Source organism: Hyaena hyaena, unplaced genomic scaffold (assembly GCF_003009895.1).
Source record: "Hyaena hyaena isolate Hyena2069 unplaced genomic scaffold, ASM300989v1 scaffold_43, whole genome shotgun sequence".
Lineage (NCBI taxonomy): Eukaryota > Metazoa > Chordata > Mammalia > Carnivora > Hyaenidae > Hyaena > Hyaena hyaena.
The window spans coordinates 3,149,802-3,174,024 of record NW_024080675.1 but is presented as its reverse complement, the minus strand read 5'-3'; the positions used below and the strand labels follow the sequence as shown (position 1 = coordinate 3,174,024).

At 50.7% G+C, this 24,223-nt stretch overlaps 1 protein-coding gene across 5 annotated transcripts in view; it reads right to left on the bottom strand.

Annotated features, from left to right (window-relative positions):
* Positions 1-24,223, bottom strand: part of LAMB3 (laminin subunit beta 3) — a 60,617-nt gene that overhangs the window by 4,888 nt on the left and 31,506 nt on the right. For all 5 annotated transcript variants that reach the window (XM_039230074.1, XM_039230073.1, XM_039230070.1 and 2 more), the window contains 15 exons: positions 19,832-19,946; positions 19,221-19,294; positions 15,260-15,451; positions 13,569-13,632; positions 12,965-13,158; positions 10,960-11,080; positions 10,040-10,228; positions 8,259-8,414; positions 7,706-7,902; positions 7,286-7,397; positions 6,012-6,390; positions 4,683-4,843; positions 4,345-4,565; positions 3,863-4,060; positions 3,377-3,521 (listed from right to left, as the gene is read on the bottom strand). In XM_039230074.1, coding sequence (XP_039086005.1) covers positions 3,377-3,521; positions 3,863-4,060; positions 4,345-4,565; positions 4,683-4,843; positions 6,012-6,390; positions 7,286-7,397; positions 7,706-7,902; positions 8,259-8,414; positions 10,040-10,228; positions 10,960-11,080; positions 12,965-13,158; positions 13,569-13,632; positions 15,260-15,451; positions 19,221-19,294; positions 19,832-19,946 — 2,518 coding nt within the window. The remainder of the gene's footprint in view (positions 1-3,376; positions 3,522-3,862; positions 4,061-4,344; positions 4,566-4,682; positions 4,844-6,011; positions 6,391-7,285; positions 7,398-7,705; positions 7,903-8,258; positions 8,415-10,039; positions 10,229-10,959; positions 11,081-12,964; positions 13,159-13,568; positions 13,633-15,259; positions 15,452-19,220; positions 19,295-19,831; positions 19,947-24,223) is intronic.

Sequence of the window (24,223 nt, the reverse complement as noted above, 5' to 3'; positions counted from 1 at the left end):
CCGACGTGCCGAACCCTTAACTCACGTCTCTGGTTTTCTATGTGTTACCCTGCTCAAAGCTCCATGATGACGGGGGCTGGGTGTTGTCTGTATCCCCGCCCCCGCCATGGCCCCTGGCCCCTGGACGCACTTGGTGTTTACAGAGTGAATGAATTGCTGAAAGACCTCCAGACCCAGGCCTCCCCTATACTATTCAAGCAAACTGGGACAAGTCAAATGGCTTCTCTAAGCTCAGTTTCTAGATCTGTGAAATGGAAATAATGATCCCCAACCTGAAGGGATGAAAAGAAACAATCAGCAAGGGTCTTACAAACCAACTCTGGGTCAGGGAATAAGGTCAGAAGTAGAGGTACCATCTCCTCCCTATCGGTCCCGTTCACTTTTACAGATTCCAGGTATTGACGTGGGAGGAGAGGGAGCACCTGCCCACGCAGACGCTTTGTCCTGGGACCTGGGGCCAGCATGTGGGGAACTGAGACTGCAAATCAAATCAGACTCAGTCCCTGTCCTTACAGAGCTCAAAACCTAGTGGGACAGACAAACACATAACAAGGAGGGCCAGCCTGAGAGATGAGGGTGAGCATAGGGTGCTCAGACAGCCCCTGGAGGAGCACCTAACCCTGTCTGATGGGCCCGAGGAGAGGGGGGATCAGGGGGGTTCCTGGAGAGTGGGCCATCTAGAGGATTCTCATAGGGGGAGTAGAGATGAGCCAGGTCAGGAGAGGTGGGGCAGGTGAGCAATCCAGGAAGAAGTAAAACATTAAGAAAACAGTGTGTGTGTTCATAGCAGCACTCTCCACAATAGCTAAAACATGGAAAGAGCCTAAGTGTCCATCAACAGATGAATGGATCAAGAAGATGTGGTTTATCTATACCATGGAATACTACATGGCAATGAGAAACAATGAAATCTGGCCACGTGTAGCAACATGGATGGACCTTGAGGGTGTTATGCTGAGCGAAATAAGTCAGGCAGAGAAGGACAAATATCATATGTGTGCACGTATAGGGGGATTAGGAGGAACTTGACGGAGGAACAAGGGGGAGAAGAAGGGCGGAAACGGTGGGGGGAAGGGAGAGAGGCAAACCATGAGAGACTCTTGAATGCTGACAAAAACTGAGGACTGAGGGATGTGGGGGGGAGGGGGGGATGGGCATAGAAGAGGACACTTATGGGATGAGCATTGAGTGTTATGTGGAAACTAATTTGACAATAAACTATTTGTAAAAAAAAAAAAGAAAAAGAAAACAGTGTGTGTGTGCATGTGCATGTGCGTGCATGTGTGCGTGTGTTTAGCAGTTCAATAATCTACAGTGTGGACAACAATGAGAAGAATCCCACCTGCATCCCCTCCAAGCTGGACGCCCTTAGGCAGGTTACTTAACCACCCTGTGCTTGGAGTCCTCTGCTGCAAAGTGGTAGGCAGTCACGATTAAATAACCTAATACCTGTGAGGCACTTAGACCAGTGCCAGGCACTTAGTAAGAACTCAATAAGCCAGAGCTATTTTTGTTAATTCCATTTGAAAACCTGGGAAAGACCACATGTCCCCCTTCCTCCACGGACCTTCCACGCATCCCACGCACCGACCCTGTGCACAACACTGGTACTTGAGCTTCCCACACAGTGCTCTAGAGACCAAACCAATTCCTGCAGGCACTGCGGGAACCATCCGGGGCCCTTCGCAGGGGCAGGCCTCTCCCACGCCCTGTGCCTTCTGCTTGCCCCTGGTCCTGTCAAAGTTAAAGCACTTGACCTGAAGCACACGTATAACATAGAAAACAAAAGGGTCGTCGCAGCCCAGTGACTCCCTGCCTGTTCATGGGAGCCTGGGATGCACCCCAAAGAGAAAAGTCGTACTCGCCTCCCTACCCCCTAGCCGGGGCTGACATCATTCAGCCTCAGTGGGATCTGCTGGGGGGAAGATTTCCTTATCTGTGAGTCTGAGCCCCAAACTTTGGCCTGCCCCTTTATGCATGTTCATCTCTCTCTCTCTCTCTCTCTCTGTCTCTCTTTTCTTTCTTAATGTTTATTTGAGAGAGAGAGAGAGAGTGTGTGTGTGTGTGTATGTGAGCAGGGGAGGGGCAGAAAGAAAGGAAGACAGAGGATCTGAAGCAGGTTCTGTGCTGAGAGCAGAGAGCCAGATGCAGGGCTCAAAACTCATGAACCATGAGATCATGACCTGAGCTGAAGTCAGAGGCTTAACCTACTGAGCCACCCAGCGCCCCTGTCCATGTTTCTTGAGCACCATTTCCCTACATCCATTCCTCCCCATTCTGAGGTTCCCTGGGAGTCTGACCTCAGCCTGGCCTCAGGCACCATGGCTCCCAACACATCCTCCCTGTCTCTCTCCCACCTGCCTGTCTGAAGGAAAGGCACTGCAATAGTAGCAAGAAGTGGCCTGTTGTAACACCAAGCCCTCAGCTCCTATTAGCTGGGCTCCCAGCCAAGCAAATTCCCTGGCAGGGACCAGAAAGCTAACAATATCAACTCGTATTCCTGAGGCAACTTTAATTTTTCAAAACACATTTTACATCAGTGACTAGATCCCCAGTAGTGCATCTACGATCCCAGTTTGCAGAAGTGAAAGGTGAGGCAAAGAGAAAAGCGACCTGCTCAAAGTCACAGGTTTCCTGGGTCCTATCCAGGAATCTCTCCACTCCCGGGGCGCCAAAGAGGGGATCTGGTTCATTTATTCATTCAACCAACAGGGGGTCTTTTTCTGTGTCTGGCCTTTCTGTGCAGTGACACTGAATACGGCCAGCAGCTGTCCCTGCCCTCCTGTAGTTTAGAGTCCAGTGGAGAGACAGACCTTATGCCCCTAGACAAATGAATTCAGCAACCACAGGCTCGGAGCAGAGTGATGAAGGTCAGATGCAGGGGGCAGTAAGTGGGGTGGGGACCAGATGGGGTGGTCAGAAAAGGTGCCTCTGATATTTAAATTGAGACCATGAGGGATAGAATTGGCAGCCTCAGAAAGAGCACTCTGGGCAGAGAACGAGCAAGTTCAAGTCTCTGAGGTGGATAAGAGTCAGCCTGTTCAAGGACGGGCAGTGAGCAAAGCAGGGCACATGCAAGGCCACACCCAGGAGGTGAGCAGAGGCCACAGTAACTCCAAGAATGAGGGGAAGCCAGTGAGGGATTTGAAGCATTTTTCAAAGATGTTTTAGGTTGTTCTGTTGAGCGTGAACTGTAAGGGAGCAGGGGTGGGGGAGGGAGAACAACGGAAGGGCTGTGGCGGCCATCCAGGTGAGCGGTGGGCACCTGGCCCAGGTGGCCTGGAGGCCAGGGAAGGAGGCGGCCAGCTGATACACTGCATCGGGCACAGGGAATGGAGGCCATATCAGGCCACAGAAGAGGAAGAGCCAGGCTCACCTGACAGGAAGTCCCGGACTTGCTGGATGAGGAGCCTCATGCGCCTGACATCTTCCTCCATCTGGGAGCGGCTGGTGCTCACCTGGGTCTCCAGGCGCTGAGCGTCTGACTGCACCTTCGAGGCGGCCTCCTCGGCGGCCCTGATCTGCCAACACACACTATGGGTCAGCAGCTATCAAGGCCCCACGAGAGCCTCTCAGCAGCCCTCAGGGATTCTGTGGACACCCACTACCCAAGATCCACCAGGGAAACATCTGTCGCTAACCTGGTTTGGCTCTGGAAAGAATGATGTCGGGTCAGGTAAAAAAACAAAACGATACAAAACATTGGCCCCAAACTCTACCTCTCCCTTGCTGTGGGGCCTCAGGTCACCTAACATCTCTGGGCTTTTGTCTCCTGGCTGCAAAATAAAAACTGCCTTGCCCTAGGGACTCTATCTCCTTAGCCTTTCCCCACGTGTGCCCACCCCACCTTGGCTGCACCCACCATCTGCCTGGTCTGCTGGAGCTGGGTGTTGAAACCCTGCAGCTGCCTGGCCACCTGGCCCGCCGTCCGGAAGGCCCCCCCAGCTCTGGGGAGGGCCCCTCTGCAGTGAGAGCCACATGCCGTGCCGTTGTCTCGGGGACACAGCTCTCCAGGGCATGCTCCTGGGGTACAGGCCGTCTGCCTGGCGCCCCCACAGAGCTGTGGAGAGAAGGAGACGTCAAAGAGGGTACCCAAGGCTCTTCAGCAACCACTCCTGTCCCACACCCAAGGAACAAACTGCCAGACATCTCCATGGCAACCAGGCACCAGAAACTTGTTTCCTTGGCAACCGCGGAGCACACCGTGAGGGGCCAAAGATCAGGGTGGGTCGGGGGAGTAGGGCAGGGGCACACTGCCCTTGTAGGAAATGTATGGCAGCAGCTGGGGCACGACAAGCTGGAGCAGAGGGATCTGGGAAGTGGGGCTCCATTGCCACGAGTCACCTTGTTGATGGTGGGCGTCAGATCAGGCAAGGAAGCCATCCTCCGGCTCAAGGCGGTGAGCTGGGGGTCTCTGGCTCCCGCTCCTCCCCCCACCTGCCGCTCCAGCCTCTCTGCCTCTCTCCGGATGTCCTGGAGCTGGTGGAGCAGGTGGGAGCCCTCAGAGACCCGCTGCGCGGCCTGGGAGGAGCGCTGGTAGGCAGCGGTCAGCACCCGGAAGGCCCCTGTGGGAAGGCCAGGGGAGAACTGAGGAGCCTCTGGCTCGACCTGGAGGCCTAGACGCAGAGGCGATCCAGAGCAGAGCCCGGGGTGGGGTGGTGTGGTGGCGGCGCCCTCCTCACCTGAAGGATCTGCACTGCTTATCCTTTCAAACTGTTCCTTCTTGCTCTGATACATAATGAGGAGGCGATTGAGGCTTCTGTCCAGATTCTCCAGGTCTCCCAAGAGGGTCAAGGTCTCGTCCGGTAAGGCCAGATCAGGCTTCAGGCCCTGGAGAGTCCGCCTGGGACGGGAGAAGAGCTTTCGCTAAGATACGGGAGAGGCTACCTCCCCAGAGCCAGGCCAGCCCCTCGGAGAAACCTCTCTGAGTCAGGAAAAAGGCAACAGAATGCAGACCCTACAGGCTGAGGAGGATTCTGCAGGAGAGAAGCACAACCCCCCAACCCCCCATCCCGCAGCAGCAGATCACAAGAACCTCTCCTTCCTTGACTCGTGTGCCTTTACATTCCCCGGCCTGCTCCACCTCCCACAGCTGGCTTTCCCCCTGAGGAGCATCACCTCAACCTGTTCCTCCCCAGCTCAGCCACCTGCGTTACCTGCTTGCGGGGCTCCCAAGTCTCTCCTCTGCAGCCCACCCTCCCCACGAGCAGCCATAGTTGTGACCCACTGGTCATCTCCACCGAAAAGGGGTCAGGATCCACCAGCCCTGGCCCACAACCATTGAGCTTTCAGAGATTCCTCTCTCCCAAACCCCTTTGCTGGTCTACCAACCACTAACTCCCACAAGCTTTGCATTCTTTCCCTACAGGCTTTGCTCTGGCATAGAACATCTTTCCACGGAACACCCTTCCATGCCTGCCTTTCCAGTCTACCAAATATGTATGGACTCACTAGTCAAAGTTGATACTTAGGTCAACTGCACTCCTGGATGGCTCTGGGCACTGAGAAAGTCAACTAGTGCTCGGGGAATGCAAACTAATTATAGAAACTTCCAGAACCAAACCTTATAAGAAGGCACCCCTGCTGGTAGGAAGGAGGTGTGGGTGGGACCGCTCCCATTCCAAAGGCAAATACAAGTTATTTTTAGAGCCCCTGCCTCTCCAATGCCCTGCACCAGGGTGACTAATCCAGAGCTGACTCTCCCACAGGCAGCACCGGGCACTTGAAAGAACACTGGGGCTCCTGCCTGCACTCTCAGCTCTGCCCCTCAGTGGCTGCATGACTCTGTCACATCACCTATCTGTGCCTGTCTCCCCATCCACAAAATGCAAGTAATAACACTCACCACACCAGCCTCATAGGACTGTTGGGATAGTTCAAAGAAAGAGCATATGTGGAAATGCGCTGTCAGTTGTACAGGACTGTACCAGTGGAAAGAAGGACCAGTGTGGGCCACTTAGGTGAACCCATGTGATGTAATTCAAAGTGCTTGGCAGGGGAAGGGAAATCACCTGATGGAGAAGATGGCATTGGCCACCTGGGACACCTCCCGCTCGGTGACTGAGGCACTGCCGAGAATTGCGTGGATCTGTTCCATCTTCCTTTTTGCATCCATGATCCGGGCAGTCATGCCAGGATCCTCCAGACGCAGCCCGGGCCGCAGGCTGGCAGTGGTATTGCGCAGGCCGCCGAGGCGCACGGCCTGCCCCCGGAGGTCAGCCTCATAGCTCTGGAAGCAAGGGTGGCAGGCCACACACACAGGGAAGCGGTCACAGTAACCTCGTTGGCATTGGTCACAGCGGGGTCCGGTCAAACCGGGACGGCAGAGGCAGCGTCCTGTGGCCTTGTCACAGCCTGGGCCCTCTGTTCCCCGGAAGTCACAGTCACAGGCTAAGGCGGGGAAAAAATGACGGTCAGGGTTGGGTGTCAAGAAAATAAAGGCACCTTGTGGGGAGAGCCTGAAGCAGAGGCCTAGCTTCAGGCTCAGTCCATGTGGCTTAGAATAATAGACCGTCAAGGCCAGAATAAAGTCAGGGCAATGCCAGCCAAGAAAGCAAGCCCTCACTTAGCAACTACTATGCACCCGGCACTGCTCTAAGTCAGACACTCACTGACTCACCCTTGAACTCGCTTTAACTTCGCAGCCACTCTGTGACAGAGTTAACCTCCCTTATTTTCCCGCTTGTATAGATGAAGCAACAGGCACAGAGCTATTAAGTGCACTGTGCTGTCAGGAAACCGAGGTCTTGGCAGAAACCACCCGCTCCAAGTGGCTCCGTAGGACAGAGGCCACGCTGAGAGCAGAGCTGGGTCTGCAGGCTCTAAGTTCCACGCTCGCTCGTGTGGCTGCTTGTCAACTGACTCGGGGGGAAATTTATACCTTTCCCTCAGGACTCACTTTCTCCATCAAGGAGGGAACTCCTCCCCTCCCTGCCCCTCCCCTGGAGAGGACTTCTGGGAAATGCTGTCTCGGGCAAGTGGGGAGAAAAGCAACCCTCCTGTCATGGGGACAGGGGGGTGGCCTGACGCCAGCAGGCTCTGGGGTTGGGAGGCTAAGCGGGCTGGCTGGCTGGAGCAGCTGTGGGGAACTTGTGCTCTCACGGAGCTGCCGGGACCTACACCACCTGTCCCAGTACCGGATATCCTCCCAAACCACAGACCCACCCGGCCGCCCCCCACCAGGAGCCCGCCCCCCCGCCAAGACCCCGCCCCCGCCAAGACCCCGCCCCCCAAGAGCCCCGCCCTCCCCGTTGCCTCAGCACCGCCCCACTCAGGAAGCACCCACCTCGGCACCCCGTGCCTGTGTCTCCATAGGTCCGGTCGGGACACTGGCGGAGGGCTGCAGCGCCGCAGGTCAGGCCGCCAAACCCTTCTCGACAGGGGCACTGGCCTGTGAACTGTGAGGGAGAGCACCGTGAGGGAGCCTCCCAGGCAGGCCTGGCCTTGCCCTGGTATTGGCGACTGTGTCCCAGATCCCGGGTCAGCACACTGATCGAGTGTGCCCCCAAAACAATGGCTCCCATTCAAAGACAAGCTCTGAAGGCAAAACCCCGAATGGCCCCGCAGGTACGACGAACGGGGCGTTGCAGAAGGCTCAGAGCCACAGAGGGAGGGAGATCAGACAAGTGCGACTTCGGAAAGACCCAGAAGGGCAGTGCTGGGGGGAGACAGAGGCTGGTGGGCAGGGCCCCTTTCCTCCTTGTACCTGGTTGCACTGGGGGCTGAGGGAGTTGTGAGGGTCACAGGCACATGGCTCACAGCCCCGGCCGCTGGCCAGCTTCCAGTGGTAGGGAGCGCACTGGTCACATTTGGGGCCCACCACGTGCGGTAGACACAGGCAGCGCCCACTCTCCTCATCACACGGCATGTCCCGACGAGACCCCAGGATGTTGCAGTCACAGCCTGCAGGAGGGAGGGTACTGAGCTCACAAGGCAACCGAAACGCGCCCCCAGGGGACACCCATCAGGAAGAGGACCCAGCCCGGGGAAAGAACCAGGCACGGTCATTCTTTCCAGATAACCTGCCTGACTCACGAGGTCCCTGCGCTTTCCTCCCTGGCACCTGGCAGCTTGGCCACCCACCCTCCAACCCCCTCCCACTGGCCGACTCAGTCCCACCTTCTAACCCCGGGCCTGTGCTGCCACCTGCTGGAGGCCCGTGGCACAGCATCTGGCTCACACCGCGGTGAGGCCCGTCAGCACTGTGGTGGCGGGTGCAATCTTCCCGGTGAAATCCCTGACTGGGTCCCCCTACTCACGGTGGCAGCCCTGCGGGTTGGCATAGGTGAGTCCTGTGAATCCCGGCTTGCACAGGTCACAGCGCTCCCCCTGCACGTGCTCCTTGCACACGCACTGCCCAGTCACTGGGTCGCAGGGAACCCCGGGCACTGCCCCATCAGGATCACACTCGCAGGCTGACACACAGAGCAGCCACCACAAGAAGAAGAAAGAAAAAGGCAGAACGTTAAGAGCAGGCTGTAGAAGCTAGACTGCCTGGTTCACATCTTTATCCCACCACGTACTGGCTTACAACCTTACAACCTTAGTCAAGTAACTTGAGCCCTCTGTGCCTCAGTTTCCTCGTCTGTAAAATAAGGATCATTATACAACTCTCACAGGTTTCCTGTGAGAAACAAATGAGTGAATGAGATGCAGATGGAACAGCGCTTGGCCCATGTTAAGTACTATAGAAGTTTCTGTTGTCATTATTTACCGAATGACTGCTATATGCCAAGTGCTGACTGTGTACCCATGCATGTTGCCCTATAGAGTCCTCAGGATAACCCTAAGAGATGGGAGCACACTGAAGGTCACACAGCAAGTCACTGTGGGAAACAGAAGTCAACTCTTTCCATAAACAAATAATATCAACAGGAAGTAAGCCAGCTTCTCCAACTCCCACACCTAGACCTCTGGCAAGCTTTTCAGAATGCAGATTCTTCCTGCCTCTGAAAAGTCTATCATGATTAACCCTGCCTGATTCAGATTGCTTCAGTCCATTTTGCTCTCTCATGTACAACCTCACTGGCCCCAGAGGACATGCTAAGTCACTCCCGGGTGTTCAGTGCATGTGTTTGTTCACTAAACATCTCCTGAGCCACGTGCCTGCCGTTGCACGTATGAGACATGATCTCCGCTGTGGAATAGTTCTCAATATTGGGGGAAATAGAAAACTACGGAGCAGGCCACAATATAACATGGTAAAGACAATAACATATATATATGGACCAAGTACTTAGTCTGCCTTTTCCAGTGATTGAAACAGTGTGTATGTTTCTTGACAGCAGGAATTATGTCTTATATTTACTTTTGTCCCTCCTGTGTCTAGAATAAGGGATACACAGGGGCATGTGGGTGGCTCAGTTGGTTAAACATCTGCCTTTGGCTCAGGTCATGATCTCAGAGTTCGTGGGTTTGAGCCCCACGTCGGTCTCTGTGCTGACAGCTCAGAGACTGGAACCTGCTTCAGATTCTGTGTCCCTCTCTCTCTCTGCCCCTGCCCTGCTCACGCTCTGTCCCTCTCTCTCTCAAAAATGAACATAAAAAATTATTTTACTTTAAAAAAGCACACAAAACAAGTGCTACATAATGATTAACTGACTGATTGATTGATGATCCAGAGAAGTGAAGTGATTTACTTAGAAATGCCCAGCTAAGTTAATATAATTGTGGGGCACCTGGGTGGCTCAGTCGGTTAAGTGTCCAACGTGGGCTCAGGTCACGATCTCATGGTTCGTGGGTTCCAGCCCCGTTGGTCTCTGTGCTGACAGCTCAGAGCCTGGAGCCTGCTTCAGATTCTGTGTCTCCCTCTTTCTCTGACCCTCCCCTGCTCACTCTCTCTCTCTCTCTCTCTCAGAAATAAATAAAACATTAAAAATTAAAAAAAAAAAAAAACAACTGCCCACAAGCCCTGGCAAACAACCAAGTCTTCGTGCTTCCTGAGGGCTGTGTGTCCCCAGGGCCACATGCTCTGTCGTGCCCAGAGAGGATGGGGAGTAATGGGCGGACGATACCCTGGGTCCCCAGAGCCCCTACTTACGGATACAGGTCTCTTGAATAGGAGCGCCAGGACGCCTGTTGCGGAAATAATGCAGCTGACACCGCTCACAGTTCTTGCCCTCGGTGTGGTGCCGGCAGTCGTCACACACACCTCCGTGTGCCCCCTGGCTAGCGGCAAACACAGCTGGGTCGAAGTGACAGGTCTCAGAGTGCCCATTGCAGTCGCATGCTGAAAAAGGACATTCACAGGGCTGACTGTGGACCAGCACCACCGCCATCCACAAAGTGCATTCCACGCTATCGCACTAGCATCTCTTGCAACTCTGCAGCATGTTCAGGTCTAGGAAACGAGGAAACTGAGGCCCGGGGAGGCTTGTGCGACTTATTTAAGGTTATATGGCCAGTAAGAAGGCAGAATAGCATAAGAACGCAGGCCTCCTAACTCTCAATGTGGAGACCCACCCAAAAATCATGTCTGTGTTGGGCCAAAGAGAGAGCCCATTGAATAGTTCACCCCAACCCTCCCCGACTGCCACCATGGATCTCCTCCTGGGCTGCTGCCTCTCTCTGGGCTGGGGACCCTTGTCTCCCTCCCTTCCGCAGAGAAAGGCCCTGACTATAGGGGGTCCTGTGAAGCAGGGAACCAGATTAAGTCCTACACAGGACAAGACCAGTGGAGGGGACAGAAGATAGAGGACCTGAGGTTACCAGGAAGCCATATGGCATGAGAAGGAAGGACCAGCCTTGGTCCCTTCAGGCCTGGCTGAGGAGAAAGCCTGGTTAGGCAGAGGGCAGTTGCAACCTAAACTCTCTCCATCTCCACAGAGCAGGGAGAGCTTACACTACAGGGGTGCGATTAAGATTAGATTTAAATAATATCCCAGGTGAGACCATTGAGGCCCAGAGGGGCCAGCACCCCACCCAATCACCACAGGGGAGGAGATGAGTTTGGGACCATACGCTGGCATTCATGGGGGTCCTGGTCATCTGCAGGTCTCCAGGGCCGATTGTTGTAGAAGGGCGCACAGCGTTCACAGTTGGGGCCGGCGGTGTTGTGTTGGCAGACGCAGATATCGTGGACCTGGAAAAGGAGCCACCAGCCATCAGGAATAATCATCAGAGGAATGTGCCAGTGATGGACCTGCCCTCTCCCCTCTAATCCTCCTACCCACAACTCAGGATCCAGTTCAGACCCCACCTCTTCCAGACTTCACTTGACTCCAGGGACCCTTTCAGCTGCCTGCTTGTGTGTGTGTGTGTGCGCGCGCACACACAGGCTCAGATACGTGTACCTGCCCTCCTGTTCTAACTAGGTTTTTAAAAAGCTCATTCTTTGCCCTTGGACATCTCCATGATGCCCCGTCCAAGTCAGCACCTGGGAGGTGCCCAGACACCCTTACTGGTAAACTAAGTTTCTAGAAGCTTGTGGGCCCTCTGGAGATTTATATTGCAGCAATCTTTGACTACGGCTGTTTGGCTAATGGGACTGCTGTGATAAATTGTTACCAGACTTATTAAGATATAAAACTAGAATAGCAATTGTGTGCTCATTGTCTTCCAAATGGAGCCCCACACCCTCAGCCTGGTGTTAAAGACTCGTATCATGTTTGCCTCATCTTCATTTCCCACTCGGACAGCACGGCCAAGCGGCACCTCCAGCCGCATCCTGTATAAGCCCTGCTTTCCCCCACCTCTCAGCTGTTACTGAGGATTTTCTTCCTGCTTGGAATTCCCTTCTTTCTCTAGTCACCAGTACAACCCGGCCCACTAGAATGGCGCCTTCTTCACCAGGCCTCCCTGGTTCCACTAATTCTGTGGATCTCAGCCCTGGGCGCAACTCCAGAATCATGTGGGGAGCTTTTTTACAACTACCACTGCCAGGTCCAACTCAATCCAAATCTTCGGGACAAGGCTCAAGCATGGGTGCTTTTCAAAGTGGTGATTCCACTGTGCAGCCAGATTTGGGAGCCCCTGGTGTGCCCCGTCCCTCCCCTACATCCCACAGCACACTGTACTGGTCATCCATCAGCAATCAGGTTCTGCCTCGGTTCTACTCATTTGTCTCCAGGCCCTAATAGATGACACATTCCCAGAGCTGGTCTCCCTCTGGCCGACGCTGCAGCCCTGGGTAGGGGCTGGCCCAGAAGTGGGAAGGATGTGGCTGACCAGAGTTCACTTCACCTGTATTTCCCTCTAGGCCCTTTTACATGATTTCCTCGTGACTCTCCATCACTAGGGTGAATGAGCTCCCATGTGTTAATACAAGAACTGAAGCTCCAAAGAACAGAAATGACAGCTGCTTCTGCTTCTGGGGCAAAGTTTTCTCTCCTCTGCTGACATTTCCTGTGTTTGGTTTCACAGAAAAACCCCCAGGGTTGCTAGTGAAGCTGGAGCTTCCCTCTCCCATCCCTGATGCATCTGACTCAGTAGTCAGATGATCTGGGGTACACTCAGCATCCACCTTATCTGTTCTCTCTCACCTTGCCCCATGTTCACCACTAGATGGGACTCTAGAGTCCCCAAACCAGTGGCTCTCCACCCTGGCGGTGCTGAGAACCACCTGGGAGCTTTAAAAACCAATAATAAACTTGGAGTATTTGAGGATGGACATCTGGACACATTCTTTTTGTTTTGTTTTGTTTTAGCTCCCCAGGAAATTATATGTAGCCAGCACTAAGCAGCGTCTCCATAAGCGCCAGGCAAGACCCACAGATTTGCTTATGTGTAACTGAAAATCAAACCATTACAAACCATTACTAAAAAACCATAAGGCAGGCGTAAAGAAGTGCTACAAAATTCTGATCTTTGAAATGATAATTAGACTATTTTTTAACTGTTCCTAAAATGTTAAATACCCCAGATCTTAAATTTAGTGCCCTCGTTGTTTTATAAGAACCCCAAGAACATCCTTAGTGTGCTTTGGTCTTGCTCTCTCCCCTCAGCCCTTCCCACCCGGGGCTGTCACCTGCACGGTGGTGGAAGGTCCAGCAGAGGCTCCAGGCTTAGGGGCACAGCGGTCAGCGTGGCCGTGACAGAAGCAGCTCCCTTGTAGACGCAGCTGGGACACTGCGTAGTAGGCACTGGGGGCGTGATAGCCTCTCTGGGACACGGGGGCCAGCCTGGTGAAGTTGATTCTCAAGTTTGTGATTTCTCCCAGCTCTGAGAGGGGGCAAACAACAAGGAGGGATAGGGTTGGGGAAGGGAAAAGGAAGAAAGGAAGTTAGAGGCAAATAGAGTCTCCAAGGGCAGGACGGATAAGGAAAGGAATTCTGATCTCACCATCTAGTCTTCCCAGCCTCCATAAGGTTGGTTATATCAGGGGCCATCCTCCTCAGCCCTCAACCCAGCAGGAAAGACCCCTGAATTCAACCCAGGCCTCCTGAGTCTGCCACACAGACTGATGGAATAAGCAGGGTGAGTATTAAATCCAACCATATTCACAGAAATAGGAAGGACCAGGCAATATCTATGCCCCAAGTTCCAACCAACCAACCATGGCAAGTCCCAAGATCCAAGTTTTGTTCCCCACCCACAGTTCTGCCACAAACAAGGGAAGTTACCACACTGACCTTGAATTTTTTTACTTTGAGTTGCTGGAATCCCAGATGCTAAATCCATAATGTTAAGTTGAACCTACAGAGACAAGGAAAGGGAAGGCCTGCAGAAGAGGTAAATGGGATGCCCAGCGCCCCTTTCCACCAATGCTCCATCCCTGTCAGACTGCTCTGAGGCCCTTCTCACCTTGAACCTGAGTAGACCATGGATATGAGGCCTGCCAACAGCACTGAGGGAGTGAGGTGATCACTGGGCCCTGTGTGTGTGTGTGTGTGTGTGTGTGTGTGTGTGTGTATGCGTGCGGGTGCGCGTTTGTGTGTATGTAGACAACCGAGCTTCTCCATTTAAAAATACAGATATCCCAAGAATTTCCTGATTTCCTTGGGTCAAAAATAATGGTAAGATATACAATGTACACATGAGGGTTTAGGTAATGCTAATTTTCCAAACACCTAGAATGAACAAGAAGGTCCAGGGCCCAAAGATTCATGGATGTGGTGACTACCCTCTAGACAACCCCATTTTCAACTATGCTTTTCCTTTTTAATAAAAACCATTCAGGGGCACCTGGGTGTCTCAGGCAGTTGAGCGTCAGACTCAATTTCAGCTCAGGTTATGATGTTGAGGTTCCTGAGATCAAGCCCTGGGTCAGGCTCCACACTGATCATTGAGCCTGCTTAAGGTTCTCTCCCTCCCTCTGCTCCCCCCCCCCCACACGTGTGTGTGTGTGTGTGTGTGTGTGTGTGTGTCTAAAAAAAAACCAACACGAAAAAAACAAAAACAAAAAATCCCATTCATTGTATGGGACTTCATCTGCATATTCCAGAGTTTTCATGTCAACCTTCCATGGATCAGGAAAAAGTCCTGTGTTCAGATCTGGAGTCTAGGGACTGTGGTTAACACGCATGCAGGTTCTGCTGTGACCCAGGAGGACTTGCTCTGGGGAAGGAAAGAGGCATCACCCACAGGGAGGGCAGCGCTCTGAGCACTGGGTGCCCTGGAAAACAGCTCTGAAGGCTGCTGCAGCCTGAACCAGAGAAGGAAGGATGGAGAACACAGACGCCCTCCAGCGGCAGCTGCTGGGCGGTGAGGGGAAAGGCAGAAAAGAAATGCAAGAATCTGACCCCAAGTGAGAGGCGTAGAGTTGGGGAGAAAGTTCTGAGCTGTTTCTAGAAGCAGTTTCTCCGTTCTATCTCCGGGTTTAAGTTCCAGTGACCCAGAGCTATGGCTTTTACCTGAATTTTCCCAAGAGTCAGATGGAGGGATTAATCTGAGAAGGCTCGTTCTGGTGTTAAACCTTACCAAGGTGAAATCAGAGATCAAATTAAATGTGTGTACTTTGCACACTTGAATCCAACAACCATCTCAAAGTCCTTGCACTGAAGCAGAGTGCATTTTACCCTCTCCACCGTGGGGATGTGCCAACGAGCTGGGAGCGGTGGCTATGGAAGAGGGCAAGAGTGCGGGGTTGGACTATGCAGGGCTCTCGATGTGGTTTTGAAATATTCCTCCTGAGTAGCAAACGGGACAAACAGCAGATATTCTGACAGTGGCCAGAGAGGTCATTATTGGAGGGAGCAGAAAAGACAGCAAGGTGCACTGACCTCTTCTCCAGGGGCTGGGTGACCGTGTGAGCAAATGTGAGATCAGGGACCTCCCCTTCCCCAACAACCTGTGCCTATTTTTCCGAGTCCCCTCTACCTACCTTCCCCCCATCCAGGTGCCCGTTAGGCCTCTGGGGCAGGGACTGACACCGAACATCCTGCCAGCTCTGAGGCTGGCCCTGGCGGACCCGGGGGAAGACGGAGGCGCAGTCGGCAGCCAGGTACTGATACACCTGCCAGTTGTTACCAAAGTCCGCGGAGCGCTCAATCAGCATCCCGGCCGGCAAGGGCCCCTGCAGAGACACAGTCACGGTGGGGGCCTGAGTGAAGAGACAGGACCACTGGAGAGACACCATCGCCGAAAACGGCTCCTAAAGATGCACTGGCGGTCCCTGAGAATCACAGCGAGGGAGGGAGAACGGGGCGAGAAGGAGCAAGTGGGCTTCAGGCATCCAGGTCCAGTGGCAGACATCCTGGCCAACACTGGAAAGCCCCATCGGATTTTCTCCAGGGGAACCGTGGAAAGTGGGAGAAAGGTGACCCATGATCCCTAGCTCAGCCCACCATGCAGGTCGTGGGGCCAGAAAATCCTCCCACTGTGCTTCCCACAGCCAGCTTTCTGGGCCCTCCAAACCTCTCTCCCCATGTCACTGGAGACGTCTTCCTAGATGACTCCCTGACCCTGTCACTCCTGCTCGAGGCCCCTCAATGGATGTGCAAGAGCTAGAGAGAAATGCGAGCTTCTCGGTATAACACATTGTGACCTTCCTCCCCATTTCTCGTGACTTTCAATGCTGCCTTCATGCTGACGGCTCCCAGCCTGGACCATTTCCTCCAAACGGACCCACATCAGGCCCTGTCTCCAGCTTCGGCACACAGCCCTCTGATGTCTCAAGTCGGTGCCACCTGATTTCCCTGTTCACTTTCACCTCCACTCCCTCCCGCCATACAGACAGAATGTCCTTTTTAAAGCATAAAATGGACTGTGTCACTCCTCTGCTAAAAAGCCTAGAATAGCTTCACACTATTCTTTTTTTCCAGCTTACTGAGATCTTATTGACACATAATATACGTAAGTTTAAGATGTCCAATGGGGTGGTTTTTGACAAATGTACAAACTGCAAAATGATGACTGCAATAATTAATGCGCCCATCCCCTCACATAATTACCATTTTGTGTGTGTGGTGATAACAGTTAAGCTTTATACTCTTAACCACTTTCAGGTATACAATAGTGTTGTTAAGTACAGTCACCATGCTGTATATTAGTTTTCCAGAACTTACTCATCTTGTAGTTGGAAGTTTGTAACCTTTGACCAACCCCTCCCCATTTCCCCCACCCCCGGGGCCCTTTAGATTCCACATGTCAGTGAAAACACACAGTGTTTGTCTCTTTGTCTGACTTATTTCACTTAGCAGAATGCCCTCAAAGTCCACTTATGTTATCACAAAAGGCAAGATTTCCTTCTGTTTTTATAGCTGAATATCCCCTTGTGTATAGATATATAGCTAGAGATTACATTTTCCTTGTCCATTCATCTACTGACGGACACTTGGCTTGTTTCCATGTCTCGGCTATTGTGAATAATGCTACAGTGAACATACGGATACAGATATCTCCTCGAGAGAGTGACTTCATTTCCTTCCGATATAGACCCGGGTGGAATTGCTGGATCATATGGTAGTTCTATTTTTAGTCTTTAGAGGACCCTCCATATTATTTTCATTAGCGGCTGCACTAATTCGCATTCCCACCAATGGTGCATAAGGGTTCCTTTTTCTCCACATCTTCGCCAACATGTACATCTTGTCTTTTTGATACTAGCCGTTCTAACAAGCATGAGGTGATATATCAGTGTGGTTTTGATTTGCATTTTTCTGAAGATTAATGATGTCGAGCATCCTTTCATTTGCCTGCTGGCCATCTGTATGTCTTCTTGGGAGAAATGTCTACTCAAGTCCTTTGCCTGCTCTTCCTGAATAATTCCAAACCCCTGACCAAGGGTGAAGAGGTCCTGTCTCCTCACCTCATCTCATGTCCTGTGCACCTCCATCTCTTCAAGCCGTGGGTCATGCCACATTCATTTCCTCCTCAGAGGCCTTTGTTCAGGTTGTTTCTTCTGCCTAGAATGTTTTTTCCCCAGTGGGTTCCTTCTCACTTTTTGTTCTCAGCTTAAATGTCACTTCCCCACAAGATTTTTTTATACCTATCTAGCATGCATTCTTCTGCCCACACTCTGCCCACCCTGCCTCATTCCAGCATTTTCTTTGTTTCCTTCATAAATATCACCACAATTTCCAATAATTTATTTGTTAGCTTCCTGCATTTTCTTCCACTCCAGGGGCCCAGGTTTCCCAGCCTTGACACTGTTCGTATTTGGAGTGTGATAAATCCTTGCGTGGGCTATCCTGATCACTGTTGGATGGTTAGTAGCATCCCTGACCTCTACTCACGAGATGTCAATTGATGTGTAAGTCACACCCATAGCTGTAACAACAAAAAACGTCTCCAGAAATTGCCAAATACCCCCCAGTTGAGAACCACTACAATAAACCATAGGCCTCACTGTCTGTCTCATGCACAGTTGTCCCCTCAACATCTAGCACACAGGAGGCATTTAGTCATTTGTTGAATGAATGGATGAATCTTTAATCTACTTACCCCCTCCCATTTATGTCTGTAAACTCATCTCTCACCAGCTTGTAGCCTTCCACATCCTTCCTTCTTATCACCTTATACATATTTTCTCCTCTAGACTCTATGTGCATTCCCTTGCCCCCTCCCCAATTACATACCTTCTTGCCTCTTGCCTCCAGGTCTTTGCACTTTATGGTTTTCTTTTCCAGAAGGAACTATGTCCTTTACCTGGTTATCAGTGGCTTACAAAGGTTCATCTTTCCTGGGTACATTCTGTGACTCACCCCTCCAAAGACAGACCAAATTGGATGCCTCACTCTGTGCTCCCCAGCACCTCTTCCTAATCACAGTACATATCATGTCTTCTCATTGTTGGTCTTTTGTCTCCCTAACATACACTAAAGCAATGTAACAACCATGATTTAGCTTTATTCATCTTTTTACCCCTAACATCTGGCAGCAGACCTTACGTATAACCAACCAGTGTTCAATATGTGCGTAGCAAGAATGGACAAATGAATGAGAGAGCAATGGAAAAGCAATGTGACTAACTATACCCATCCAAATGAATGTTGCCCTTCAACGCTGTCACCTTTAGAGACTGGGCATTTATTCAAGTGATACTGCCATTTCTCAAAATACTTTTGACCTTTTCTTGAGGAGAGGATCTCAGAGTTAACCTTCTGAGTCAAGTTAGAAATTAGATCCTATTGCTTCTTATTCGCAGCTCATTTTAACTTCTGAAAATGATTTCACCCTTCCTGATCTAATCTTATTAACCAAGCCTGATCTTTAAATTTTTGACTATTTCTATAGAAAGAATAAAACTGAATCTTCACTGGGAAAAAAAAATGCCCTGTGAGAAATGAACAAAAATGTTCCCTCCAAAAGGAGTATCTCAGGATGCTAGTCTACAAGCAGAATCCAAAGTATTCTGGGAAGTAATAGTGAATGAGTAGATTGTCCAGCAAGAGGCATGTTTCAAGAGCACATGTTTCATGAGGATGGGCCACTTATTGGCTATTTGTTAAACTCAATCTCATCAGCAAAATTATTAAACACACCAAGAATACACAACTGCATAATAATTGACCAGGCCAAATGGAATTGGGACTTAGCAGAGCCAAATTAATTAGACGGGATGAGGATGAGGGACGCAGAAAAGGAAGTGGATATATAACCACTGCAGGGCCAGGACAGGAGGGCCTGGAGGTGCCACTCTGCTCCCAGGAGTGGACTTCTGCTGTCACCATGGTACAGACTCAAGGTAAGTGTCACCTCAGCCTATGGAAGTGGAGCCTACCCACCATATGATGCCATCACCCTAAGCCAAGGGAGACAAGGACACTGTGCTTCTCATATGCCCAAGCCCACAAGGCCCATGGTCCCCCTCTCCCATCCACCGCCATGCTTAGGAAGCACACCTTAAAATCCATCATGATGTCTTGAAGCTGGAACCTCCTGTCCAGATCCAACTGCAGAGAGACAGGGTTCACGTCTGGAAGGACAAAAAGCAGAAAGTTTAGACCAGAGAGATTCTATCTTCCCAGCCCTGAAGAAGGCCCTGGACTCTACTAGCTCTAGGAAGTCAGAAACCTCAATCCTTCAATTCTCCTCTTGGAGAGGAATGGTACCAGCTTACTTTAACTTATATTTCCTATTCAAGATCCTATCTATCCTTGGCCAAATTTCCTTCCCATCATCTCTTGATGACCCTAATACACTAAAGGATTTCAACTTGTCTGTTCTACAAGCCCCATTCCTTCAATGAGCTCATTGTAACTAAGTGGGGTGAAATAAAGGCATTTCTCTCTCACTCTTCTTATCCATTTCTTGACTTCCAGTAAATTCTTCTATCTACAGCATTCAAAAGATCTCAAATACAGAGGGAGTGGGTGCTGCCTGTCCACCACACATGTCCCACCTCCATAAGAAATGCCTGGGACACCCCCAAGGGTTCCCAGACACCCTCCGGCCACCCCCATGCTGTGGGAGCCTCCACCAGTTTAGGCCCCTATAGGTGGCTAGTGCTTACCATTCTGGGATTGCCACCAGCGCATGGGGCCCGAGGATGAAACCACATTCTCCACTCGGTGACCATTGTAATTGTGAGGCAACCTGGAGTCACATTTGCAGCATTTCATCCGCCACTGAGGGACAGGGAGACAACAGAGCCTTGTGGGTGGGGTCCAGGGAAGACTCTTCCCTATGTCCTGAGAGCCTAGAACATTTCCTCTGTGAAACCCCACCTCCAGGGATTCACTGATTTCATTTATACCTTTGGAAGGATTAGCCTCTTAAAACAAGGCTATTGGTCATCTTTGAACTTAATTCTTTCATCTCCCTTCTAACACATAGAGAAGTGAATACTAAATAGGCATTTCTGCCAGGAAAGAGATGCGAGGTGGCAGCAAACTCTGGTACAGAACATTGCCTCAAAGAAAAATTTGAAAAGAGTACCAGAAGCGAAAGAAGAAAAGATGAGAGATTCATTTTAATTTAGCATCTTCTGTGTGCTAGGTACAGGCTAGAGAGTTTTAGATCTCATCTGACCTAATCCTGGAAGACTAGAGAAAACTGGGTTTCTAAGCATCAGGGAGAGGGGACACAGCAAAAAAGGACAAGGGAATTTGGAGTTTCAGCCCTAGCTCTGTTACCCCATTTTCTAGGCTCAGTTTTCTCCTCTGCAGATTGAGTGGAGGTTGGAATAGAGTCATTCAATCATTCAGACAATACTTGTTGAGTGTGTACTATGTGCTAGACCCTGCTCTGGGCCCTGTTTCGTGAACAAAATGAAGACTCTGCCCTCAGAGAGCCAACATTCTAATAACATTTGGATGATCTCAAAGGCCTTCCAGCACTGACATCTGAGACTTGAGGACCCTTCACAGATTTGGCATTCCCTACCCATAGGAGAGAATCCAAGGGCACCCAACTCAATGGAGCTTTGTAGGTAAGGTCCCAAGGCCAGGAATGTTGCGGCCTTGGGGCTGAGGGCAAGAGTTCTCGCATGAAGATCAAGGCAGCCAAAAAGGAAACAGCCTCACTGGGGAGCTTCCCCCAAAAATCACACCTTCTTTGGCCCGCCCATGCTCTGGAGTAATACAAGAGACAGAACTGAACCCCGTGGGTTCCATAGCAGGCGGGGATCACCAAGCAAAAGAAGAGAGCCATAGAACATGGCCCTTGTTCTTTAAGTTTGTGTGTGTGTGTGCGCGCGCGCACGTGTGTGCCTGTGTGCATGCACACATACCCCCCCAGAGACAGCACAACCTTGTCCCAGCTCCCTGATGGAACACAAATCAACTTTTTTTTCTCTGAGTAACCATGGTACCAAATCTTGTGCTCAGAGTAGAGAACACTATTCAAAGGGCTCCATATTCATCCACAAGTAGAAGCAAGGCTTGGACAAGAGCCTCCTTCTGGGTGGGGACAACCGTATCTCCAAACACCCATGCCTCTGCTTTCCCCTAAGGCCTCCACTCACCAGAACCAGGGGAAAGCTCTGGCTTATCCAAGGTCTTCCCGCTCCTGAACTTATGCCCTGCCCAGGGAAGGTGATAAGCCAATAAGGCTGATGTGATGTCTTAGAACGGGTAGTGTCTACTTGGACTGATTAACCTGACAGGTTAGTCCCAAAGGGATTGAGTTAGTATGCTGAGCCTGTGCCTGGGATTATGGGAACTCTTTGCCCAACACCCATATTCCCTCCCCATGGCTGACAAAGTTTGGGACAGTGCAGAAGGAGAAAGGGAGCCAGGAGTCCTGGCTCTTGAAAACTCTACTTCCCACCCCACTTTCCAACTCTCACCTCCATATGAGAGAATCGTCACCCATCCTGATGCTCGGAGGTTTCCTCATCATGATCAAATGTGTTTTATTAAACTATAATTTTTTGGTATTTAATGTTTAAATAATGGCTGGCCGTGTGCCCTATATGGAACACTCAGTGCCCCATCCATTCCTTGCCCAGCTACATTTTTCTTCAGGGTACATATCTCCACTTGAAATGTTGGGTTTTTATTGTCTATTTATTTGCTTATATTGTTTGTGTACCATCTGCCTCCTTCTGCGAAACATGTATACTCCTGAGGGCTTCCTTTCCTGTATCCCCAGTACTTAGAAAAGTGCCCAGCACATAGTAGGCCTTTAATACTTAATGAATAGCAAATATTCAATGACTGCTAACATTTTAATTATTACTAAACATTCCCTTCCTGCAGTCAGGGAGTTTAAAAGGAGGGTGGGGAAGAGAGGAGGTAATAGAACATCAATATTATGTGACAGAGAGCCCACCATGGGCTAGGTACTGTACCCAGGCAATAAGGAGTATTATTCCCATTTTACATCTGTGAAAGATGAGGCTCAAAAAGGCTACTGAGTTTTCTGCTTGACTGATGGCCAATGTGGGACCCAGCACCAACACCAGAGAGGGTCCCTTACCAACTCCCCCTCCTCTCCCTCTTTCCCTCTCTCCCCCTTTCTCTCTCCCTTCCTCCATCAATGTTACCGTCTCGCTTCTGCTAGGAAACAAGGTGGGTCCACAGACATCACGGAAGCATGGTAAAAGGTGACAATCTCTGTCTCACTCAAAGGGCTTGGCCTGATCCCGCAGCTGACCATGGGGGAGCGTAAGGTGGAGAAAGCGCTTTGGGAAGAAAGCTGGTTTCTCAGGCTGACCCAGCTCAGTTAACACAGAAACTGTAGATGTGTCAGTGGCTGAAATAAATACCTGAGCACTTAAAATAATCCTTTCTGGGCAAGAGAAGCCTCTTGCTGGAATCTGACTCTCCTCCAGAATCCTATTTTGGTCCCTGGCAGTGAGCATGCCCTTCTCCCCACTCTGCGCAGCCTCTCAGGGGCAAACTTTTCCACTCCCCATCCTCCGTCTGCACTCAGCACATGTCCTGCAGAGAGACAAGGGCCAGCTGCCTTCCGCTGCCTGTCACCAGAGCTCTCTCCTCAGCTCTGCTGGGACCCGATCCCAGCCTGTTCCCTGGCCAAATGAGCACCAGAAACAAGGCTCTTTCTTTCCTCAGGCCCGGGGCACAGGGGCTAGAACAGCTCAACCTGGAACTGCGGAAATGACCTTCATGGTCCCAAAGGATGAAATATTATGTAACTATTAAAAAGACTGGTCACAGGAAGTTTTCAATGACATGGGTAAAATGCTTGCCTTATAATGTTTTGTGAAGAAAGACAGTTGGGTATAAATGTGTATAGGTCATGATCAAATATATATGAAATATATACAGATATTTAAAGGAATATAATATAAATATAAATACATATAATATAAAAGGAATAAATATCTATATTTAAAGGAATAGAAAGTGTTTGGGAGGACATATACCAACAGATTAGGTTGAACCAGATGAAATGACTTCAGCCAATCTGACCTACAAAAATGGCAACCACATGCAGCTTAACCTAATATATCTGCGTAATAGGATAACAGGGAACTCTTTTCCTTATATGTTATTCTTTACTAATTTTAAACTTTAGCACGTTGGATATATATTCACTTGTATGCCCAGGAAAATAGACATTATTATAAAATTAAATAAATTATTAATTATTATAAAATCTCCAGGGTGTTCAGTATGGGCATTTTACTCTGCCTCCTGGCCCAGTCTTCAGAGTCAGCTGGGGGTAGCCAGTGCCCGCTCCACTTCCCGTCCACGTGTGCAGAAACTGATGGAAGATCAGATACCCTCGTGGACTTAAAACCTACGTGCTGCTTCTCATAGGAACATAGCTAAAGGAGGGATTTATTACAATCCTTAGAGACAGGCTAAGCCAACAGGCTTGGGCCAGGTATTTTAAGTAGCTCTGCTTGTCAACTAGCGAGCTGGATGGAGCTGGATGGAGACCTGAAATAGAGCAGCTTATGGCAGAAGCCCACGTGAAGATGAGCTGCTTTCTCTTTTCCTCTGTGCCTCAGTTTCCATTTCTATCTATTCTTGCATGCCTATACGAGTATGTGTATAAACATCTGTGTGTGTGATGATCAATGCGAGGTTCTTCCCTTCATGTGTGTTGGGCGCTTCCATCTCTCCCAGAGGTGGAAGCTCTCAGCTGCGGCAGCCTCCCTCCGGGGTCAACTAGCCAGCGTTCTCCTGGCTGCACTCTCTTAGAGACGCAACATTATTATCAGTTCAGCCTGTCAGGCTTCCAGCCAGTTTGGCTCCTACTTGCTCTCCATCTGGAAAGGTTGGGCCTCTTCCCTCATCCTAGAGCTTTCTAGAAGCTCAGCAGTCTGACGGGAAGACAAACCCTCCCAGAGAGCTAGGGGGAGGGCAAAGGAGAGAGCAAGAGCTAGCAGGAACCTGGATCACAGTGGAAATGGGTGGGAAAAGGAAGGTAAATGCACAGCGAAGCTCTGTGCCTTTGTAGAACACAGAGCTAACTCTAGGGGGAAATAGGA